This window comes from Ovis aries, chromosome 3 (assembly GCF_016772045.2).
Source record: "Ovis aries strain OAR_USU_Benz2616 breed Rambouillet chromosome 3, ARS-UI_Ramb_v3.0, whole genome shotgun sequence".
NCBI classification, from domain to species: domain Eukaryota; kingdom Metazoa; phylum Chordata; class Mammalia; order Artiodactyla; family Bovidae; genus Ovis; species Ovis aries.
In genome coordinates this window covers 150572749-150591906 of record NC_056056.1, presented here as the reverse complement: position 1 = coordinate 150591906, position 19158 = coordinate 150572749, and the positions used below count along the sequence as shown (strand labels likewise).

The window sequence follows — 19158 nt, the reverse complement described above, 5'->3', positions numbered from 1 at the left end:
TGTGTCAAAGTGGAAGATTTTGGAGTGACGTATTCTGTTTATCTTCTGTCAGTCTGTCAGTTCAGCCACTCAGTTGTGTCCGACTCTTTGCAACCCCATGAACCACAGCACCCCAGGCCTCGCTGTCCATCACCAACTCCCGGAGTTCACCCAAACTCATGTCCACTGAGTCAGTGATGCCATCCAGCCATCTCATCCTCTGTTGTCCCCTTCTCCTCCTGCCCTCAATCTTTCCCAACATCAGGGTCTTTTCAAATGAGTCAGCTCTTCACATCAGGTGGCCAAAATATTGGAGTTTCAGCTTTAACATCAGTCTTTCCAATGAACACCCAGGATTGATCTCCTTTATGATGGACTGGTTGGATCTCCTTGCAGTCCAAGGGACCCTCAAGAGTCCTCCAAAACCACAGTTCAGAGGCATCAATTCTTTGGCTCTCAGCTTTCTTTATAGTCCAACTCTCACATACATCACTACTGGAAAAACCATAGCCTTGCCTAGACGGACATTTGTAAACAAAGTAATGTCTCTGCTTTTTAATATTCTTTCTAGGTAGGTCATAACTTTCCTTCCAAGGAGTAAGCATCTTTTAATTTCATGGCTGCAATCATCTGCAGTGATTTTGGAGCCCCCCAAAATAAAGTCAACCACTGTTCCACTGTTACCCCATCTATTACCCATGAAGTGATGGTACTGGATGCCATGATCTTAGTTTTCTGAATGTTGAGCTTTAAGCCAACTTTTTCACTCTCCTTTTCACTTTCATCAAGAGGCTTTTTAGTTCTTCTTCACTTTCTGCCATAAGGGTAGTGTCATCTGCATATCTGAGGTTATTGATATTTCTCCTGGCAATCTTGATTCCAGCTTGTTGTAGGTTTTACTATAAAGTTCCCTTGCTTTACAATGACCCATTATGTTCTAATAAGGAAATGTGAAGTAAGGCTTTGTGAGAAAGGAGTTAGGAATGTTGTTCACATGAGGTTTACTGATCATAGTAAAATACTGACTTATAAATTAAGAATTTACAATAGACACCAGAAGAGTGAGTATAGGAATCTGTGATCAACATGGTGCTGGGCTATATACCAATCAGAACAACAGGAGTGTGTCATGTTCTTTGTGAAAAGTGTATATAAAATAATTTTAAGTGAAAAAGATAAGGACAATATGCAAAACACCTTAATGTAAATGAATGTTAATCAAAATGGGAGCTCATTTTCAGTTGAGTAACATGTTCATTCAGGTTTTTTTCTTTATACTTGTTCAACTTCATAATAAAATAAGAGGAAGTTCCTCTTTTGGCAATAATGCTAACTCCAGTTCTTCCTGAGAAATGTCTTTAGGCAATGTCATTTCATTATTTTCTACAGACTAATTCTTATGATATCAGAATATATCTCTTCAAAGATAAGAAGGAAAACTTTACAAGTGTGTGGACCAATAAACTTTCTGTTTTCCACATGTCTAAGAGGGTGGAGCCACCAAACCAATGAGATAAGAGGGGAGTGAAAAGATGTTAAATAGCAAGTCCAGCTCACCCTGGTCAGTCTGGACACTTGACTTCTCAGTCAACATGAAGGCTCTCGTTATTCTGGGGCTTCTCTTCCTTTCTGTTGCTGTCCAAGGCAAGGTCTTTGAGAGATGTGAGCTTGCCAGAACTCTGAAGAAACTCGGACTGGATGACTATAAGGGAGTCAGCCTGGCAAACTGTAAGTTAACTCTTCTTTCTCCTTCCAAACAGTTGACCAGGTGTGGAACTAACAGAGGATGAATAATGAGCAAGGGACTTTGAGTGAATGGGTTTTTCTTTGTTGGAGGGTTTGTACACTTACCATGGTTAAAAACATCAACTTGCTCCTTTAGAATCAAATGTACCAAGTGAAGGATTGAAGAATGGGAGAGTCAAATTCTATATCATTCTAAACATGCCAGGTCCCCCTATACTCCTCTAGTGCCACTAAATCTGCCAGCTGGCACTTGTAGGCTGGTGATAAAATGTTTCAACACCTGGGATATCTCTTTCAAGCTCTTGGTGTCTGACTCTAGCCATTTCTAGTTTGGAACTTGGGTTCTACAAGCCTGAGTAAGGCATTATTTTTCTCATTTTTATACTCCTACCAAGATGTTGGGCTTTTAACAACAATGCTTTTTCAAAAAATTACATTGAATTCATAAAACAAGAACAAGGACAGTAGGAACCTATTTCCCTTTAGTCAATATCCATATATAGATCCCTGAAATGCACCAAGAAATGACATTTTATTATTTTCACTCAAGTTGATTAATATTCATTTTCTTCCTCAGAATTCAAGATGTGCCTTAAGTAAAAATTTTAGTATTGTAGTCCATATTTGTCAAGGTCACCACTGTATTTTTCAAATTGAACTCAGACATTTCCCCTCTATAACTATTTTTGAAATAATGAGCAAATGGCTAGATGGATAGATGCATGATATAGTCTTTCCTAGTTTATGATTCTTATTGTTCAGATTCTAATTTGATACCCAAATCCACCTTTAGATATGCTAAAAATTTTTCTTTCTCCCAGAAACATATTTTTCTTAATAAAAAGCATTATTCCAATTGTATATACATCTACTGATAAAGACCAAACCCATTCAACAACCCTGTTGATTTTTTTTCTTCTATGGTCTGGCTTACCTGAGGGATGGGAGCAGGGGAAGAGCTTTTTAAAGTTTTTTAAAATGCATTATCTTGTTTCATTAGAATTACCAAATGACTTACTAATAGAAGAATTTTCTTAAGGATGCTTTAACATGAAACTGTTAAAATATCTTGCAAGGAAAATATTTCTTTATATTAATACTTATGAAAGTCATTAGTAAAATACTATTATTTAAAAGAACTGATTTGTCTATGAAGTATAAGTCAGGTCCAGTTGTTGTTTTTCAACTAAAAATACATTTTTTTCAGGGTTGTGTTTGACCAAATGGGAAAGCGGTTATAACACAAAAGCTACAAACTACAATCCTGGCAGTGAAAGCACTGATTATGGGATATTTCAGATCAACAGCAAGTGGTGGTGTAATGATGGCAAAACCCCTAACGCAGTTGACGGCTGTCATGTGTCCTGCAGCGGTAAGGCAAGATGAACGTTGAGTGATGACACAGGGCCCATCTGGTTTTATCTATAAGAATAGAGATTCAATACAAATGAAAATGTCTCAAAGAGCTCATCAGGGACCTAGAAAAGCTCCATATTAATTTCTAGAAGTTCTCTATTATCCTCCTTCTAATTTCTTAAGTAAGAAATTAAAGAGCTGGTATGATAAAAGGTTACTTGCTCTTGCTACCATCAAGAGTTTCTGGAATGACTTATGACTTTATTATAACTAGACTTGTTGATGCTCTGTAGAGAACAATACCATTCCTCTTTCTTATCTTGTCTGGGGAGATTTAGGGATAATTTGGTTGTGTGGTCTTTTTTTTTTTTTAATCTACTCTCCTTTATTGGAAAATAAAGAATTACTAGTTAAACAAAGAGGAGGAATACATGTGGTCATTTAAAAAATTATTTTTACTTTTAATGATGAAATGTTTTTAAAAATAGTAAATTAGAAACATTAATAGACATCAATATGTTCATTATGTACTTTAACAGTTTTTAATATTTTTTCATATTTACTTCTTTTATGTATATAAATTATATGTGAAAGTGAAAGTTGCTCAGTCATGTCCAGCTCTTTGCAATCCCATGGACTCTACAGTCTGTGGAATTCTCCAGGCCAGAATACTGGAGAGGGTAGTCTTTCCCTTCTCCAGGGGATCTTCCCTACAAATTACATATATGTTTTTTTTTTCTTGCTTAGTGATTTAAAGAGAATTAGAAACATTATGATATTTCATTTCTAAATTCTTTAGCTTACATCTCCATAAGATATAGTTCCTATATAAATATTGTCATTTGAACAAGTTAATTTACACAACTGTTTAATTGCAGTGAAAAAAAATTCTATTGAGTTCCTTTTAAAATAGAGATATGGAATCTTTAGTACATAAAATATTGGAGAACTATTACAAAATTTATACTGTTAAATTTTTAAATATTAAAATTCTTAATGAGAAGATTAGTCTAAGAATATTCCTTTGTATCCAGTTAATTTTCTTTAAAAATATTTTGTATTATGCAATAATATGTGGTCATTGAGTAAATATTCTTACTACCCTGAGATGTATGACCACTGGCAAATTTTGGTACCCACAGTTTCTTTCAGAATATACATCACTCTCAGACATGAATGTAAAGCCAAATTACATATATCTGTACTCAGATACAAACATGTAAGCAATGTGTTTCAACAAAACAGAAATTGTACTAAACTTACTACTTTACAATATGCTCTTTTTTGTACAAAATTATTTTTATCAACAAATACCAATCTTTATTATATTTCAAGATGAATAAATTCCACTAAAAAAATGTTCTATAGTTTATCAATCCAAATCACACTGTTAAGCACTCAAGCTGTATTTTCCCCTTTTATTAATTGCTATGGAATATCTGGTACACACATCTTGGGTGCATCTCTTAGTACTTCTTTAGGATAAACTTCCAGTAACAGAGTTGGTGAGCAAAAAACTGCTAGACTGGTTTCTGCATGTCTGCTTGTTTTATTTTGATTTTATAATCCAGAGTAAAAGAGAACATTCTATCACATTAGTTAAGAATTCCCAGAGCTTCCATTGACTTTGGCAAATGAGACACAAAATGCTTCTTTTCATGTCAAATAGGATGGAAAAGAATTTTCCCACGATATTCACAGACACATGGACTCTTAAAACATACTTTTAATTGTTCTTTCCTCAGCCTAAGAGAATAAAGCTGGCCAAACCTAAACTTTAAAAGGAATTTCTATGAATGTTGATTTCATTTTTCACCATCTCCTTTTCAGCATTAATGGAAAATGACATCGAAAAAGCTGTAGCATGTGCAAAGCACATTGTCAGTGAGCAAGGCATTACAGCATGGTATGTTGTTCTTGTTTGTGTGTGTGTGTGTGTGTTTCCTCCTTCCAGTTCTATTGAGATGTAATTGACACACGGCACTGTAGAAGTTTAAGACAAACAGCAGAATGATTTGACTTACATACATCATGAAATTATTATCACAATAACTTTGGTGAACATCCATTATATCATATGGATACAAATTAAAGAATTAGGAGAAAAAAATTTATGTGTGACGAAAAGTCTTAGGCTTTACTCTGTTAGCAATTTTCATACATAACAATAGCATGATAATTGCATTTATCATGCTGTACATTCGATTCCTAGTATTTATCTTATACCTAGAATGTTGCAGTACCTTTAACTGCCTTCACTCACTTTCCCACCCCTCACTTCACCCACTACACCCTCCACTGGTAACCATAAGTTCAGTTCAGTTGCTCAGTCATTTTGGACTCTTTGCAACCTCATGGACTGCGGCACACCAGGCTTCCCTATCCCTCACCAACTCCGGGAGCTTGCTCAAACTCATGCCCATCTAGTCGGTGATGCCATCCAACCATTTCATCCTCTGTCATCCCCTTCTGCTAATCTGACCTCTTTTACTGTGAGTTGTTCCTATATTTGTTTGTTTGTTTGGAATATAATTGACCTACAACATTATGTAAGTTCCTGTTACAGAGCATGGTTTGTGTTAAGCACTAAAAAGGAGAACTGGGGATTTCCCTGGTGGTCCTTTGATAAGACTTGTGCTTCTAATGCAGGGGCTGTTGGACAGGGAACCACATGCCATTAGGTGCTGCTAAAAAAAGGTGGGACTCAGGAAGAATTGGGGGTTTTTTTGGGCAGCACTCCAGGGCATGTGGGATTCTAGCCTCCCACCCCACCATCAGAAATCAAAACCACTCCCTCAGCATTGGAAGGTCCAGTGGTCCTTAACGCTGGACCACTGGGGAAGTCCCAGGTGAGAGCTGTTTTACCCTACTCTTCTGAGAGAAGGGAGAGAATATTCTCAAAGACAAAAGTATGCTACTGACAACTGAAAATGGCAGCTTTAGATTTATGCTAAACAATGTATTACATAGAAAAAATCTACTTTAACTGATTCAGAATCTAATTCTTTTACTCTTCAGTTTATTTTAGGGGATTCTGGAGTTTTTAAGATTCTACAAATAACCAATTCCTTGTCATATCTTGAAATAATTTTTAGAATTAAGTAAATGTGGAATGCACTCTGCAGTCGTGTTGTGAACAACACAGGACTCCACATTTGTGTTCAGCATTCTGTGCTCTAGTGAAGGCTGGTGGAGATGTATGTATCTCCAGTTAACAAATAACAATACTTGCATTTGTCTATAGCTTGTGTTTCATGTACTGATGAACTATTTTGTTCTCCCAAAGGATTTGAAGTATGTACTTTACAAGGAAGGTATGTTTTAGCCTTATTACAATTTGTTTCATCTTTCTCTACAGGGTGGCATGGAAAAGTCATTGTCGAGACCATGACGTCAGCAGTTATGTTGAGGGTTGCACGCTGTAACTGTGGAGTTATCGTTCTTCAGCTCATTTTGTCTCTTTTTTATGTTAAGAAAGTAATAGTTGAATGAAAGCTTATACCACCATTCCTTCAAGCAAACAATGGTTTTACAGAAGCAGGAGCATATGGTCTCCTAAGAAGCTTGGTGTTTATCTAATGTGTTAATTGTTTGACACTAGGCCTATAATATTTTTCAGTTTGCCAGTGAAACTAATGCTGGTGAATATTTGTCTAAACTCTTAATTATCTAATATATCTCCAGTACATTCAGTTCTTAATTAAAGCAAGATCATTTATGCATCCTGCTGATCATGAAGGAATATAAAGAGGGATTAGATGAACTGTTGCTTTCTCTTAATTTCATTAGCATTATGACAAATTCAGAGACAATGAGTCTGCAATTATTGAAATAATTGCTAGTTAACCACAGATATGAAATGATGCATGCTGTAAAAATACAAACATTTTCATTAAAAACTTTGCAGTTCAAACCTTGTCTTTGTTTGTTTAGAGCCATTTAGTGTCTCTGAAGAAATACCTATGTATATGCTGAACAACAACAAAACAGGGATTCCCTGGTGGCTTAGAGGGTAAAGTGTCTGCCTGCAATGCGGGAGACCCGGGTTTGATCCCTGGGTTGAGAAGAACCCCTGAAGAAGGAAATGGCAACCCACTCCAGTACTCTTGCTTAGAAAATCCCATGGACAGAGGAGCCTAGTTGGATACGACTAAGCGACTTCACTTTCCTTTCCTTTCCTTTTGAAAAAAATGACATTTAGCATTTCCAACATCCTCTTCTATACCCAGACAGATATGCTGGAGAAAAACCATAAGCATGATGAAAGATCTTACTTAACTTTTTAAATTTTTTTGGTAAGTTGCACAGCTTGTGGGATCTTAGTTATCCATCTAGGGACTGAATCTTTGCCCTCAACAGTGAAAGTAGGGAGTCCTAACCACCAGACTACCGGGGAATTCCCCTCAGTTTAAATTCATAACCACAAATCTCAAATGGGCCCTCAAGACTACCTGGTCATCTTAGTCACTTCTCTGTATTGGTGTTCCCACTCTTCAAAATGTCTGTCATTATTTACTTCTCTCATTTCAAAGTCCCGGCACACGTGCCAACCACTGGTCTTCCACGCTCTCAGATCTCAGTAGATGACCTGGCCTCATGTTACACTGGCAGAACAGAAGCAACCTCATAAAAATTCTCCCCTCCTCACCACCATAACCGAGCTCATGTCTCTCTGGGTCCATCCTCCCTTCTTTCCCCTTTATCACTAGGATAAAGAGCCTATGCTTTTGCCAACTGCAGTGTCTCAATAGGTAGTCTTCATCACAGCCCTCTCATTACCCTAATTTAGGCTAAGTTTTTCCTGCATTCTGAGTTTTTCCTCTTCACTGGATCATCCCTATCACTGTATTAACTGCCCTGGTAACATTGTCAGGAGGTAAACACTGACAAATTAGGATCACCTAATCATCAGATTCTATGCATTTCATCAATTGTCCCATAAGTCCTTCTTAATTAAAAAGCCTAATTCAGAATTGTGTTATATTTAGTTGTTATGTTTCCCAGTTTTTAATTTAGATCACCTCACATTTTTCCTGACATTTATGACTTTAATCCTTTTGAAGACCTCAAGCAGCTGTGGTGAAAATGGCCTAAGTTTTTATATATATATATATTCTCTGAAATAGGTTAGGTTATGCATCTTTGCAGTGGAATCTTAACCAATGGACCTCCAGGAAAGTCCCTGAAAGTGAGGTCTTTTTTAATGAAATATAGGTGGATTTTGCTTTTTTATCCAGTCTGACTTCTCATTTCAGTATCAAGCCATCCTAAGTGCTTTTTCTTTTGATTATCAATACTTGCACTCTTCTGCTATTTGCTTTTAGCCCACTTTTTCCATAAAATTTGATTATAGTTACTTTAAATAGCTTGTTGTTGTTCAGTCGCTCAGTTGTGTATGACTCTTTGCAACCCCATGAACTGCAGCACATCAGGCTTCTCTGTCCACCGCTAACTCCTGGAGTTTGCTTAATCTCATTTCCATTGAGTCCATAATGCCATTCAACATCTCATCTTCTGTCTCCCCTTCTCCTCCTGCCCTCAATCTTTCCCAGCATGAAGATCTTTTCCAGTGGCTGTTCATATGGCTTTTCCCAGCATCAGGATCTTTTCCAATGGCTCTTCATATCAGGTTTCCAAAGTATTGGAGCTTCAGCTTCAGCATCAGTCCTTCCAAGGAACATTCAGGGTTACTGTCCTTTAGGATTGACTGGTTTGATCTTGCTGTCCAACGGACTTTCAAGAGGATTCTCCAGTACCACAGTTTGAAAACATGAATTCTTTGATGCTCAGCCTTTTTTATGGTCCAACTCTCACAGCCATACATGACTACTGGAAAAACCATCAGTTCAGTTCAGTTCATTTCAATCGCTCAGTCGTGTCCAACTCTTTGTGACCTCATGAATCACACCATGCCAGGCCTCCCTGTCCATCACCAACTCCCGGAGTTCACTCAGACTCACGTCCATCGAGTCCGTGATGCCACATCCTCTGTCGTCCCCTTCTCCTCCTGCCCCCAATCCCTCCCAGCATCAGAGTCTTTTCCAATGAGTCAACTCTTCTCATGAGGTGGCCAAAGTACTGGAGTTTCAGCTTTAGCATCATTCCTTCCAAAGAAATCCCAGGACTGATCTCTTTTAGAATGGACTGGTTGGATCTCCTTGCAGTCCAAGGGACTCTCAAGAGTCTTCTCCAACACCACAGTTCAAAAGCAGCAATTCTGTGGTACTCAGCCTTCTTCACAGTTCAACTCTCAAATCCATACAGGACCACAGGAAAAACCATAGCCTTGACTAGACAGACCTTTGTTGGCAAACTAATGTCTCTGCTTTTGAATATGCTATCTAGGTTGGTCATAACTTTTCTTCCAAGGAGTAAACGCCTTTTAATTTCATGGCTGCAATCACCATCTGCAGTGATTTTGGAGCCCCCCAAAATAAAATCTGACACTGTTTCCACTGTTTCCCATCTATTTCCCATGAAGTGATGGGACCAGATGCCATGATCTTCATTTTCTGAATGTTGAGCTTTAAGCCAACTTTTTCACTCTCCTCTTTCACTTTCATCAAGAGGCTTTTTAGTTCCTCTTCACTTTCTGCCATAAGGGTGGTGTCATCTGCATATCTAAGGTTATTGATATTTCTCCCGGCTATCTTGATTCTAGCTTGTGTTTCTTCCAGTCCAGCATTTCTCATGATGTCCTCTGCATATAAATTAAATAAGCAGGGTGACAATATACAGCCTTGACGTACTCCTTTTCCTATTTGGAACCAGTCTGTTGTTCCATGTCCAGTTCTAACTGTTACTTCCTGATCTGCATACATATTTCTCAAGAGGCAGGTCAGGTGGTCTGGTATTCTGTCTTTTTCAGAATTTTCCACAGTTGATTGTGATCCACACAGTCAAAGGCTTTGGCATAGTCAATAAAGGAGAAATAGATGTTTTTCTGGAACTCTCTTGCTTTTTCCATGATCCAGTGGATGTTGGCAATTTGATCTCTGGTTCCTCTGCCTCTTCTAAAACCAGCTTGAACATCTGGAAATTCACAGTTCGCATATTGCTGAAGCCTGGCTTGGAGAATTTTGAGCATTACTTTACTAGCATATGAGATGAGTGCAATTGTGCGGTAGTTTGAGCATTCTTTGGCACTGCCTTTCCTTGGGATTGGAATGAAAACTGACCTTTTCCAGTCCTGTGGCCACTGCTGAGTTTTCCAAATTTGCTGGCTTATTGAGTGTAGCACTTTCACAGCATCATCTTTCAGCAGTTGAAATAGCTCCACTGGAATTCCATCACCTCCACTAGCTTTGTTTGTAGTGATGCTTTCTAATGCCCACTTGACTTCACATTCCAGGATGTCTGGCTCTAGATGAGTGATCACGCCATCGTGATTATCTTGGTCATGAAGATCTTTTTTGTACAGTTCTTCTGTGTATTCTTGCCACCTCTTCTTAATATCTTCTGCTTCACTATATGAACCTTTTAAAAAAAATCATTTAAAATTTTGTTGTTGCTGTTGTTCAGTCACTAAGTCATATCCAACTCTTTGGGACCCCATGGACTGCAGCACACCAGTCTCCACTGTCCTTTACTAACTCCTGGAATTTGCTCAAATTCATGTACATTGAGCTGGTGATGCCATCTAACCATCTCATCCACTGCCTTCCCCTTCTCCTTTTGCTTTCCAGCATTATGGTCTTCTCAATGAGTCATTCTTTATATCAAGTGACCAAAGTATTGGAACTTCATCAGTCTTTCCAATGAATATTCAGGATTGATTTCCTTTAAAAATGACTGGTTTGATCTCCTTGCAGTCCAAGGAACTCTCTTTTATTCCACTATTAGATATAATGGTCATCTGAATTAAATTCACCCAATCTTGTCCATTTTAGTTCACTGATTTCTAAAATGTCAATGTTTTCTCTTGCCATCCTCTGCTTGACCACGTTGACTTTATCTTGATTCACGGACCTAACATTCCAGCTGCTACTGCTAAGTCACTTCAGTCGTGTCCGACTCTGTGTGACCCCATAGATGGCAGCCCACCAGGCTCCCTCGTCCCTGGGATTCTCCAGGCAAGAACACTGGAGTGGGTTGCCATTTCCTTCTCCAATGCATGAAAGTGAAAAGTGAAAGTGAAGTCGCTCAGTCGTGTCCGACCTTCAGCGACCCCATGGAGTGCAGCCTTCCAGGCTCCTCTGTCCATGGGGTTTTCCAGGTAAGAGTAGTGGAGTGGGGTGCCATCACCTTCTCCGAACATTCCAGGTTCCTGTGCAATGTTTTTCTTTATAGCGTTGGAGTTTACTTTCACCACTAGGCACATTTACAACTGACTATTTTCTTCTACTTTGGCCCAGCCACTTCATTCTTTCTGGAACTATTTCTCTGCTCTTCCCCAGTAGCATACTAGACACCTACCAACCTGGGGGACTCATCTTCTTGTGCTATATCTTTTTGCCGTTTCATACTGTTCATGGGGTTCTTGAGGCAAGAATACTGCAGTGGTTTGCCATTCCCTTTTCCAATGGACCATGTTCTGTCAGAACTCACCACCATGATCCTTCCTTCTAGAGTGGTCCTGCAAAGCATGACTCATGTCTTTATTGAGTCACACAAGACTGTGATCCATGTGATCATTTGTTTAGCTTTCTGTGATTGTGGTTTTAGCTCTGGAGGATGTGAGATTATGCTTCTTACTTCTGTCTACCCTCTGATGGATGAGGATAAGAGACTTATGTAAGCTTCCTGATGGGAGTGACTGGCTATGGGGAAAACTGGATCTTGCTTTGGTGGGCTCAGACAGTAAAGAATCTACCCGTCATGCGGGAGATCTGTGTTCAGTCCCTGGAGAAGGGAATGGTTACCCACTCCAGTATTCTTGCCTGGAAAATCCCATGGACAAAGAAGCCTGGTGGCCTGTAGTCCTTGGGGGTCACAAGAGTCAAACACAACTGAGTGACTAACACTTTTGGCGGGCAGGGCCATGCTTAGTAAACCTTTAATCCAATCATCTGCTGATGGGTGGGTCTGTTCTCACTCTCCATTAGTTGTTTGGCCTGAGGTAACTCTTTGGCCACCTGATGGGAAAAGTTAACTCATTGGAAAAGACCCTGATGCTGGGAAAGATTGAAGGCAGGTGGAAAAGGGGACGACAGAAGATGAAATGGTTGGATGGCAACACCGACTTTATGGACATGAGTTTGAGTAAGCTCTGGGAGTTGGTGGTGGACAGGGAAGCCTGGCGTGCTGTAGTCCATGGGGTCACAAATAGTCAGATATGACTGAGTGACTGAACTGAACTGAACTGAGGCAACTCAGTCCTGGAGTGTACAAGCTCTATGGTGAGGCTACTGTTTTTGTTCAGTAGCTAAGTCGTCTCTGACTTTTTGTGACCCCATGGACTGCAGCACCGCAGGCTCCTCTGTCTTCCACTAGCCCCTGGAGTTTGCTCAAACTCAAACATGTCCATTGAGTCAGTGATGCCATCCAATCATTTCATTCTCTTACCCTTTCTCTTCCTGCCCTCAATCTTTCCCAGCATCAGGGTCTTTCCCAGTGAATCAGCTGTTTGTATCAAGTAGCCAAAGTATTGGAGCTTCAACTGCAGCATCAGTCCTTCCAATGAATATTCAAGGTTGATTTCCTTTAGGATTGACTGATTTTGTCTCCTTGCTGTTCAAGGGACTCTCAAGATGATGCTCCAGCACCACAGTTGGAAAACATACATTTTTTGATGCTCAGCCTCCTTTGTGGTCCAACTCTCACAGCCATACATGACTACTAGAAAAATCATTGATTTGACTATAAGGAACTTTGTCAGCAAAGTCATGTCTCTGTTTTTTAATATGTTGTCTAGGTTGCTCATAGCTTTCCTTCCAAGGAGCAAGCATCTTTTAATTTCAAGGCTGCACTCACCATCCACAGTGATTTTGGAGCCCAAGAAAATAAAATCTCTCACTGCTTCAACTTTTTTCCTATTCTTTTTGCCATGAAGTGATGGGGCCAGATGCCATGATCTTAGTGTTTTTGGAATGTTGAGTTTTAAGCCAGCTTTTTCACTCCCCTCTTTCACCTTCATCAAGAGGCTCTTTAGTTCCTCTTTGCTTTCTACCATTAGAAGTGGCAGTGGCATCATCTGCATATCTGAGGAGGGCTACTGGCCACCTCCACAAAGGACTGGTGCCAACAGATGCCTCCTAGGACTGCTGCTGCCTGCGCTCTTGTCCCCATGGCAGGCTACTTCCAACTCTTGCCTCCATAGGAGAAAATCTTTTCATCCCTGTCAGACTGGCTTCTGCTCAGGATTTTAAAGCTGCCATATTTCTGAGTCATTCTCTGCTCTGCTCCTCTCCATTCATTCTGGAAAATAGTTCAGGAGGTCAAAAGTCCATCACTGGTCTTAGGCGATAATCAAAGCACTGGCAGGCCTGTATTCCATTCTAAAGGTTCAGGGACAATCCATTTTCTTGTCTTTTCCAGTTTCTGGAGGCCATCGGTCTTCCTAAAGCTGAGACGCCTGCAGCAGCAACTTCTTCCAGCCTCTACTTAGTTAGGTTTATCAAACCTCTACTAAACTTTTCAAAGAGCCAGATTTTATTTGCTGATTTTCTCTATTGTTTTTCTGTTTTCAGTTTCACTGATTGCTGCTCTAATTTGTATTATTTCTTTTCCTCTGCTCTAGGTTTGAGTTGTTCTTCTTTTAGGTTCTAAGTTAGAAGCTCAGGGTTGGTTTTTTTTTTTTTATTTCACAGTTTATTCTCTACTAATAAATGTCTTTAATGCTATACATTTCTCTGTAAGCACTGTTTTTATGGCATCCCATACATTTGTATGAGCTTATTTTTATTTTCATTTCAGTTCAGTTCAGTTCAGTCACTCAGTCGTGTCCGACTCTTTGCGACCCCATGAATTGCAGCACGCCAGGCCTCCCTGTCCATTACTTCTCTTGAGAGACCCAGTGTTATTTAAAAGTGTGATGCTTCACCTTTATTTTTAAAATATTTTTTCTGTGTATAAAATACTAGGTTGACTATTTTTGCCTTTCAGTACTTTAAAGATGTTACTCCAATGATTTCATTGTTTTTATTGTTTCTGATAAGAATTCTAATCTCACTCTTTGTTTCTCTATATGTAACTAGTCTTTGTTTTCTGGATCCTTAAAAAACGGAAACAGCTTAATTGAGATAAAATTATTTTCATCACCCATTTGTAGTCACTTCTCATTTCTCCCCAATGCTCATAGCCCTAGCCAGCCACTAATCTCCTTTCTGTCTCTACAGGATTGCCTAACTAGACAACTCATGCGTATAGTATGTGGTCTTCTATAATTGACATTTTTCACTTAGCATCATGTTTTCAAAATTTATCCATGTCATAACATGTATCAGTACTTTACTTCTTTTTATGGTGAAATAATATTCAGTTATATGCATCCTGTTAAATGTATGTACCACATTTTATTTATATGCTTATTAGTTGATGGGTATTTGAATTGTTTTCATTTTTAGCTGTTATGAATAATGCTACTATGAACATTTGTTTACAAGATCTGCATGAACATGTGTTTTCATTTCTTTTAAAATGAAACCTAGGAGTTGAAGAGCTGGATCATAAGGTAACTGTGTGTTTAACATTTTGAAGAACTGCTAGACAATTTTCCAAATGACTGTACCATTTACATTCCTGCCAGAAGTGTATGAGATTTCTAGTTTCTTTGCATCCTAACCAATATATGTTATTATCTGTATTTATGAATCTAGCCCTTCTAGCCCGTACCACACTGTCTTGATTACCATTGTTTTGTAGTAAGTTTTGAAATTGGGGAGTGCAAATTCTACTTTATTCTTTTTCAAGATTTTTTTTGCTATTCTGGGTCCCTTGAATTCCATATGAATTTTAGGATCAGCTTGTCAGTTTCTACAGAGAAGTTACTGGGATTCTGATAAGGATTTTGTTGAATCTATAGATTAGTTTGGAGAATATTGCTATCTTAACAATGGTAAGTCTGCTGGTCCTTGAACATGAAATTTTCCCCAATTATTTAGATCTTAACTTCTCTCAACAATGGCTAGTGCTTTCCAGTGTGTATGTTTTGCACTTTTTTGGTTAAAGTTATTCCTGAGTATCTTATTCTTTTTTTATAAAGAATTAATAATCTTGTTTTTAAATAAGAATAAATAATAATTCCATTTGTAAAAGGAATTATTTTATTTCATCTTTGGATGGTTCATTAAAAGTGCACAGAAATGCAATTGACTTTTGTAACTAGATCCTGTATCCTGCAACCTTGCTGAACTTGTTTATTAGGTTTTTGTTTGTTTGTTTTTAACAGATGCTTTAAGATATTCTATCAGGTTGGCCAAAAAATTCAGGTTTTTCCATAATGTTTTATGGAAAAATCCAAATGACATTTTTGGCCCACCCAATACATACAAGATCATGTCTACTGTGAATAAAGATGGTTTTACTTCTCGTTTCTGATCTGGATGACTCTTATCCTTTTTGTAACTAATTGGTTTGGCTAGGGCCTTCTGTACAATGTTGAATAGAAGTGGTAAACAAAGAAGGGCTTCTTTGTTTTGTTCCTGATCTTCAGGGGAAGATATCCAGTTTATCAAAATTAACTATACAGGTTTTTTTTTTTTATAGACATCCTTTATCAGACTGAAAATGTTCCCTTCTGTTCTTAGTTTGTTGAGTAGTTCCATCAGGAAATGGTGCAGGATCTTTTTCAATGTTTTTTCTATATCTACTGAGATGATAATGGCATTTTTGTTTTTATCTTGTTGATGGGATGTATTGCATTGTATTCAGGTGTTAAGCCAGTTAGTGTTGCTGGGATAAAATCCACTAGATCATGGTGCATAATTCGTTTTATGTGTTGCTGCATTCAATTAGCTGTTATTTTTTGAGGAGCTTTACATTCATCTTCATAAGAAATACTGATCTTTAGTTTTCTGTTTTTGTGATGTCTTTCTTTAATTTTGGTATGAGGGTAATATTTGCCTCCTAAAATCGATTGAGTACTGTTTCTTATTCTGATTTTGGTAGAGTTTGTGAAGAATCGGTATTCATCTCTTATCCATTCAAATTTAATGTTATTATTGATAGTTAGATTTACATCTGCAATTTTTTTTTTTCAATGTCTCATGTTTTTTGTTCCACTCTTCTTCCTTTACTGCATTTTCTCATTAAACAAACTTTTCTAATGTAGCACTTTAATTGAATGATTTTTCACAATTTTTAGGGTTTTTTAGTAGTTGCTCTAGGTTTTACCATCTTTATCCTAATTTATCAAAATCAGCTTCAGATTTTTACCACCAAAAAATAAAACTATTCTTCTTGGCATTCAGTAGGAGGGGCTTTCCTGATGGCTCAAATGGTGAAGAATCTGCCTGCAATGCAGAAGACCCAGATTCAATCCCTGAGTTGGGAAGATCCCCTGTTGATGGGAATGGCAACCCACTCCAGTATTCTTGCCTGGAGAATTCCATGGATAGAGGAGTCTGCAGGGAACAGTCATATGGTCACAGAGAGTCAAATACAACTGAGCGACTAACAACACAATAACAGCTTTATTAGTATGTATTTTGATTTGTAGGAAGGGGAATTCATTATCTTTTAAAAACAATTTTATATTATTTACAATTTTGCAACAACTGTATTCTTTTTATAGTCACACAAAAAATAAAAATAAAATATACAAATAAATAAATAAAAAGAAAAACAATGTTGAGGTTCAAGTAGCAATATAGGAACACAATGTGTTCAAGCAACACATATAGGAAAAAATGTAAAGATAAAGGGTATACTTTCATGCCAGCTTATTTTCTGTCGGGGGCCAGCATGAGGAATCCCACCCGTGACAAGGTCATGCGGAAGGAAGCCTGACAAAATGCAAGGACGTGATCAGACTTCAGGGGTTCCCCCTGGAATTTCCTGAGCATCCACCCCCCCCCCAAGACCAGAGTCTGCCTACTTTACTGTGTTATGCTTTCCACCTACTCTTCTGTCATTAACAGGGGGCTGTCCCCCCACCACCTTTTTATGGAAAAAATTAGAGCTTTTAGACAATAAATCTCCTGGGCATAATACGAGTGTTTCAATCCAAAATCCCCTCTGATGGCTTTCTAGCCTGCCTGCAGGACTATGTGATTGTTTGAGGCCTCCTGACCGCAGGAGGCACAGGAAGCTTAAAATATCCTAGGAATGTAGGGGCTTCCAAGGAGTCAAAATCATTAGAATAGGACTGATTAAAGGTTTCATTTGTTGAGCCAATACTTGCTGCCAAATTTTCATATCCTTTATTTTTAGATACAGTTGGTATATAGAAAAACAAGTAGTAGACCTTGTATTAGCAACATTAGATCTTTGAGTTAAGTACCTTCTTTGTTATAACCCACTGTGCCTTTGTTCTGTAGAGATGTAACTTTAGTGCTTTAAGGGGATGCAGATTAAAGAAAAACACTTCAGGGGAAACGAGATTAACATTCATTAAGAAAGAGAGCCAAAAAGTGTTAGAAGCCTCTGGGCCAGAAGATAATGTAAATCACCTGAGACCTTTTGTATACAAAAGACATACAGAAAGGGTCAGGACTGCTGCCCCTGCATGACTTTGTATCTTCCATTATGTAAAATTTAGAGTATATAAACACCTTTTGAACAATAAAGCTGGAGGGGGTTTTTGCACAAACCTGGCCTCCCTGTGTCGATTCTTTCTCTTGCTCCCTCCCTCTCCTTTTCAGGCTGATCCCTTGGAACGTGGAGGCTCACCGAGTCTACTTACTTGCCCAGGCTTCTGAGACCCACGTGAGAGGGAGCCCAAGGCGGGGCACCCTCCGATATTCAAACGGGCACCTGTGGCCCAACGTAGACAGTGCAAGTTCCTTGTCTGGAGCTTGATTGGTTTTCCATGTAAACCAAGTTAATCAGCCTCTTTTCTCCACTAAATTTTCCTACTACACTATTTCTTCCTAATCTAATCTTATATTAATAAATAAATAACTTTTTCCCCTCGCCAATGCCATCCCCACTTCAAATTCCCTGGATCCACTGGGGCTGGACTCTGGCAATTTTCTTTATCCTAAAATGACAGAATGTCCAGATCATTTGTGAACACCTGCAATTACATATTTCTCACTGGTCTTTTTTGTTGTATCAGCTTCTAAGCATCAAAATAATTCTATTCAAAGGTTTTCAATGAAAGGTAAGAGAAGATAGTAGGTTTAGAATCAGTAAAGTTCAACAAAGGTAAAATTTTTTTCTGTGTAACTGACAAAATTATTAATTATAAGTAAATCATATTCTTAAAATGTTCATAGCTGCCTTAAAACATTATTATTTTGAAATAATTATAAATTCATAGAAGTTACAAAAAATGTATAGAAGAATCCTATGCACTCTCCCTCCAGCCTCCTCCAGTGTTAACATTTTGGACAACTGTAGTACAGTACCAAAGTAAAAAACTGACATTGATACAATCTAGAGGCTTATTTAAATTCACCACTTATACATGTACTTATTTGTGGGGGTGTGTATGTGTGTGTGCGTGTGTGTGTGTGGCTTTATGGTGCTTTATCACACGTGGAGTCTTGGACAATTACAATCAAGACACTTGATCATACACATCAGCCCAAGACTCCTCTCTTCCACTACTTTATAGTCATAACTCTCTACTCTCTCCCATCCCTAACACCTATAACTGCTTCTCTATTCTCCGTCTCTTTTATTGTTATTTCGTGAATGTTAAATAAGTGGAATCTTTCAGTGTGTATCCTTTTGAAATCTGTTTTTTTTCATTCAGTATAATTTTCTTGATGTTCCTTCAAGATGTTGCATGTATTAATAGTTTGTTTCTTTATTATCACTGGGTAGTCAACCAGTGGACATACCAGTTTGTTAAACCATTCACTTGTTCAAGGAAATTTGGATAGTTCACTGTTATTGGCTATTTAAGAATAAAGTTGCTATGAATATACTTACACAGAATATCTCATGAAGAAAGAAGACAGTTCTCTGGGGTAAATACCCAAGAGTGGATTGCTGGGTTATATCATAAGTCCATTTTAATTTTTGCATGAT

General features: G+C 38.2%; 1 protein-coding gene across 1 annotated transcript; it reads left to right on the top strand.

Moving 5' to 3' along the window:
- The first annotated feature begins 1571 nt into the window (after positions 1–1571).
- Positions 1572–6506, top strand: LOC443322 (lysozyme 3a precursor). The gene is made up of 4 exons (NM_001280710.1): positions 1572–1707; positions 2933–3097; positions 4912–4987; positions 6440–6506. The coding sequence occupies exons 1-4, from the start codon at positions 1572–1574 to the stop codon at positions 6504–6506; spliced, it is 444 nt and encodes a 147-aa protein (NP_001267639.1).
- The last annotated feature ends 12652 nt before the right edge of the window (positions 6507–19158 follow it).

Excerpts from the sequence above, each read along its gene's own strand:
- LOC443322 (NM_001280710.1), top strand. The coding sequence starts at position 1,572 with ATGAAGGCTCTCGTTATTCTGGGGCTTCTCTTCCTTTCTGTTGCTGTC. Across the intron at positions 1,708-2,932 it reads GGGAGTCAGCCTGGCAAACT|GGTTGTGTTTGACCAAATGG; the intron begins GTAAGTTAACTC and ends CATTTTTTTCAG. Across the intron at positions 3,098-4,911 it reads CTGTCATGTGTCCTGCAGCG|CATTAATGGAAAATGACATC; the intron begins GTAAGGCAAGAT and ends TCTCCTTTTCAG.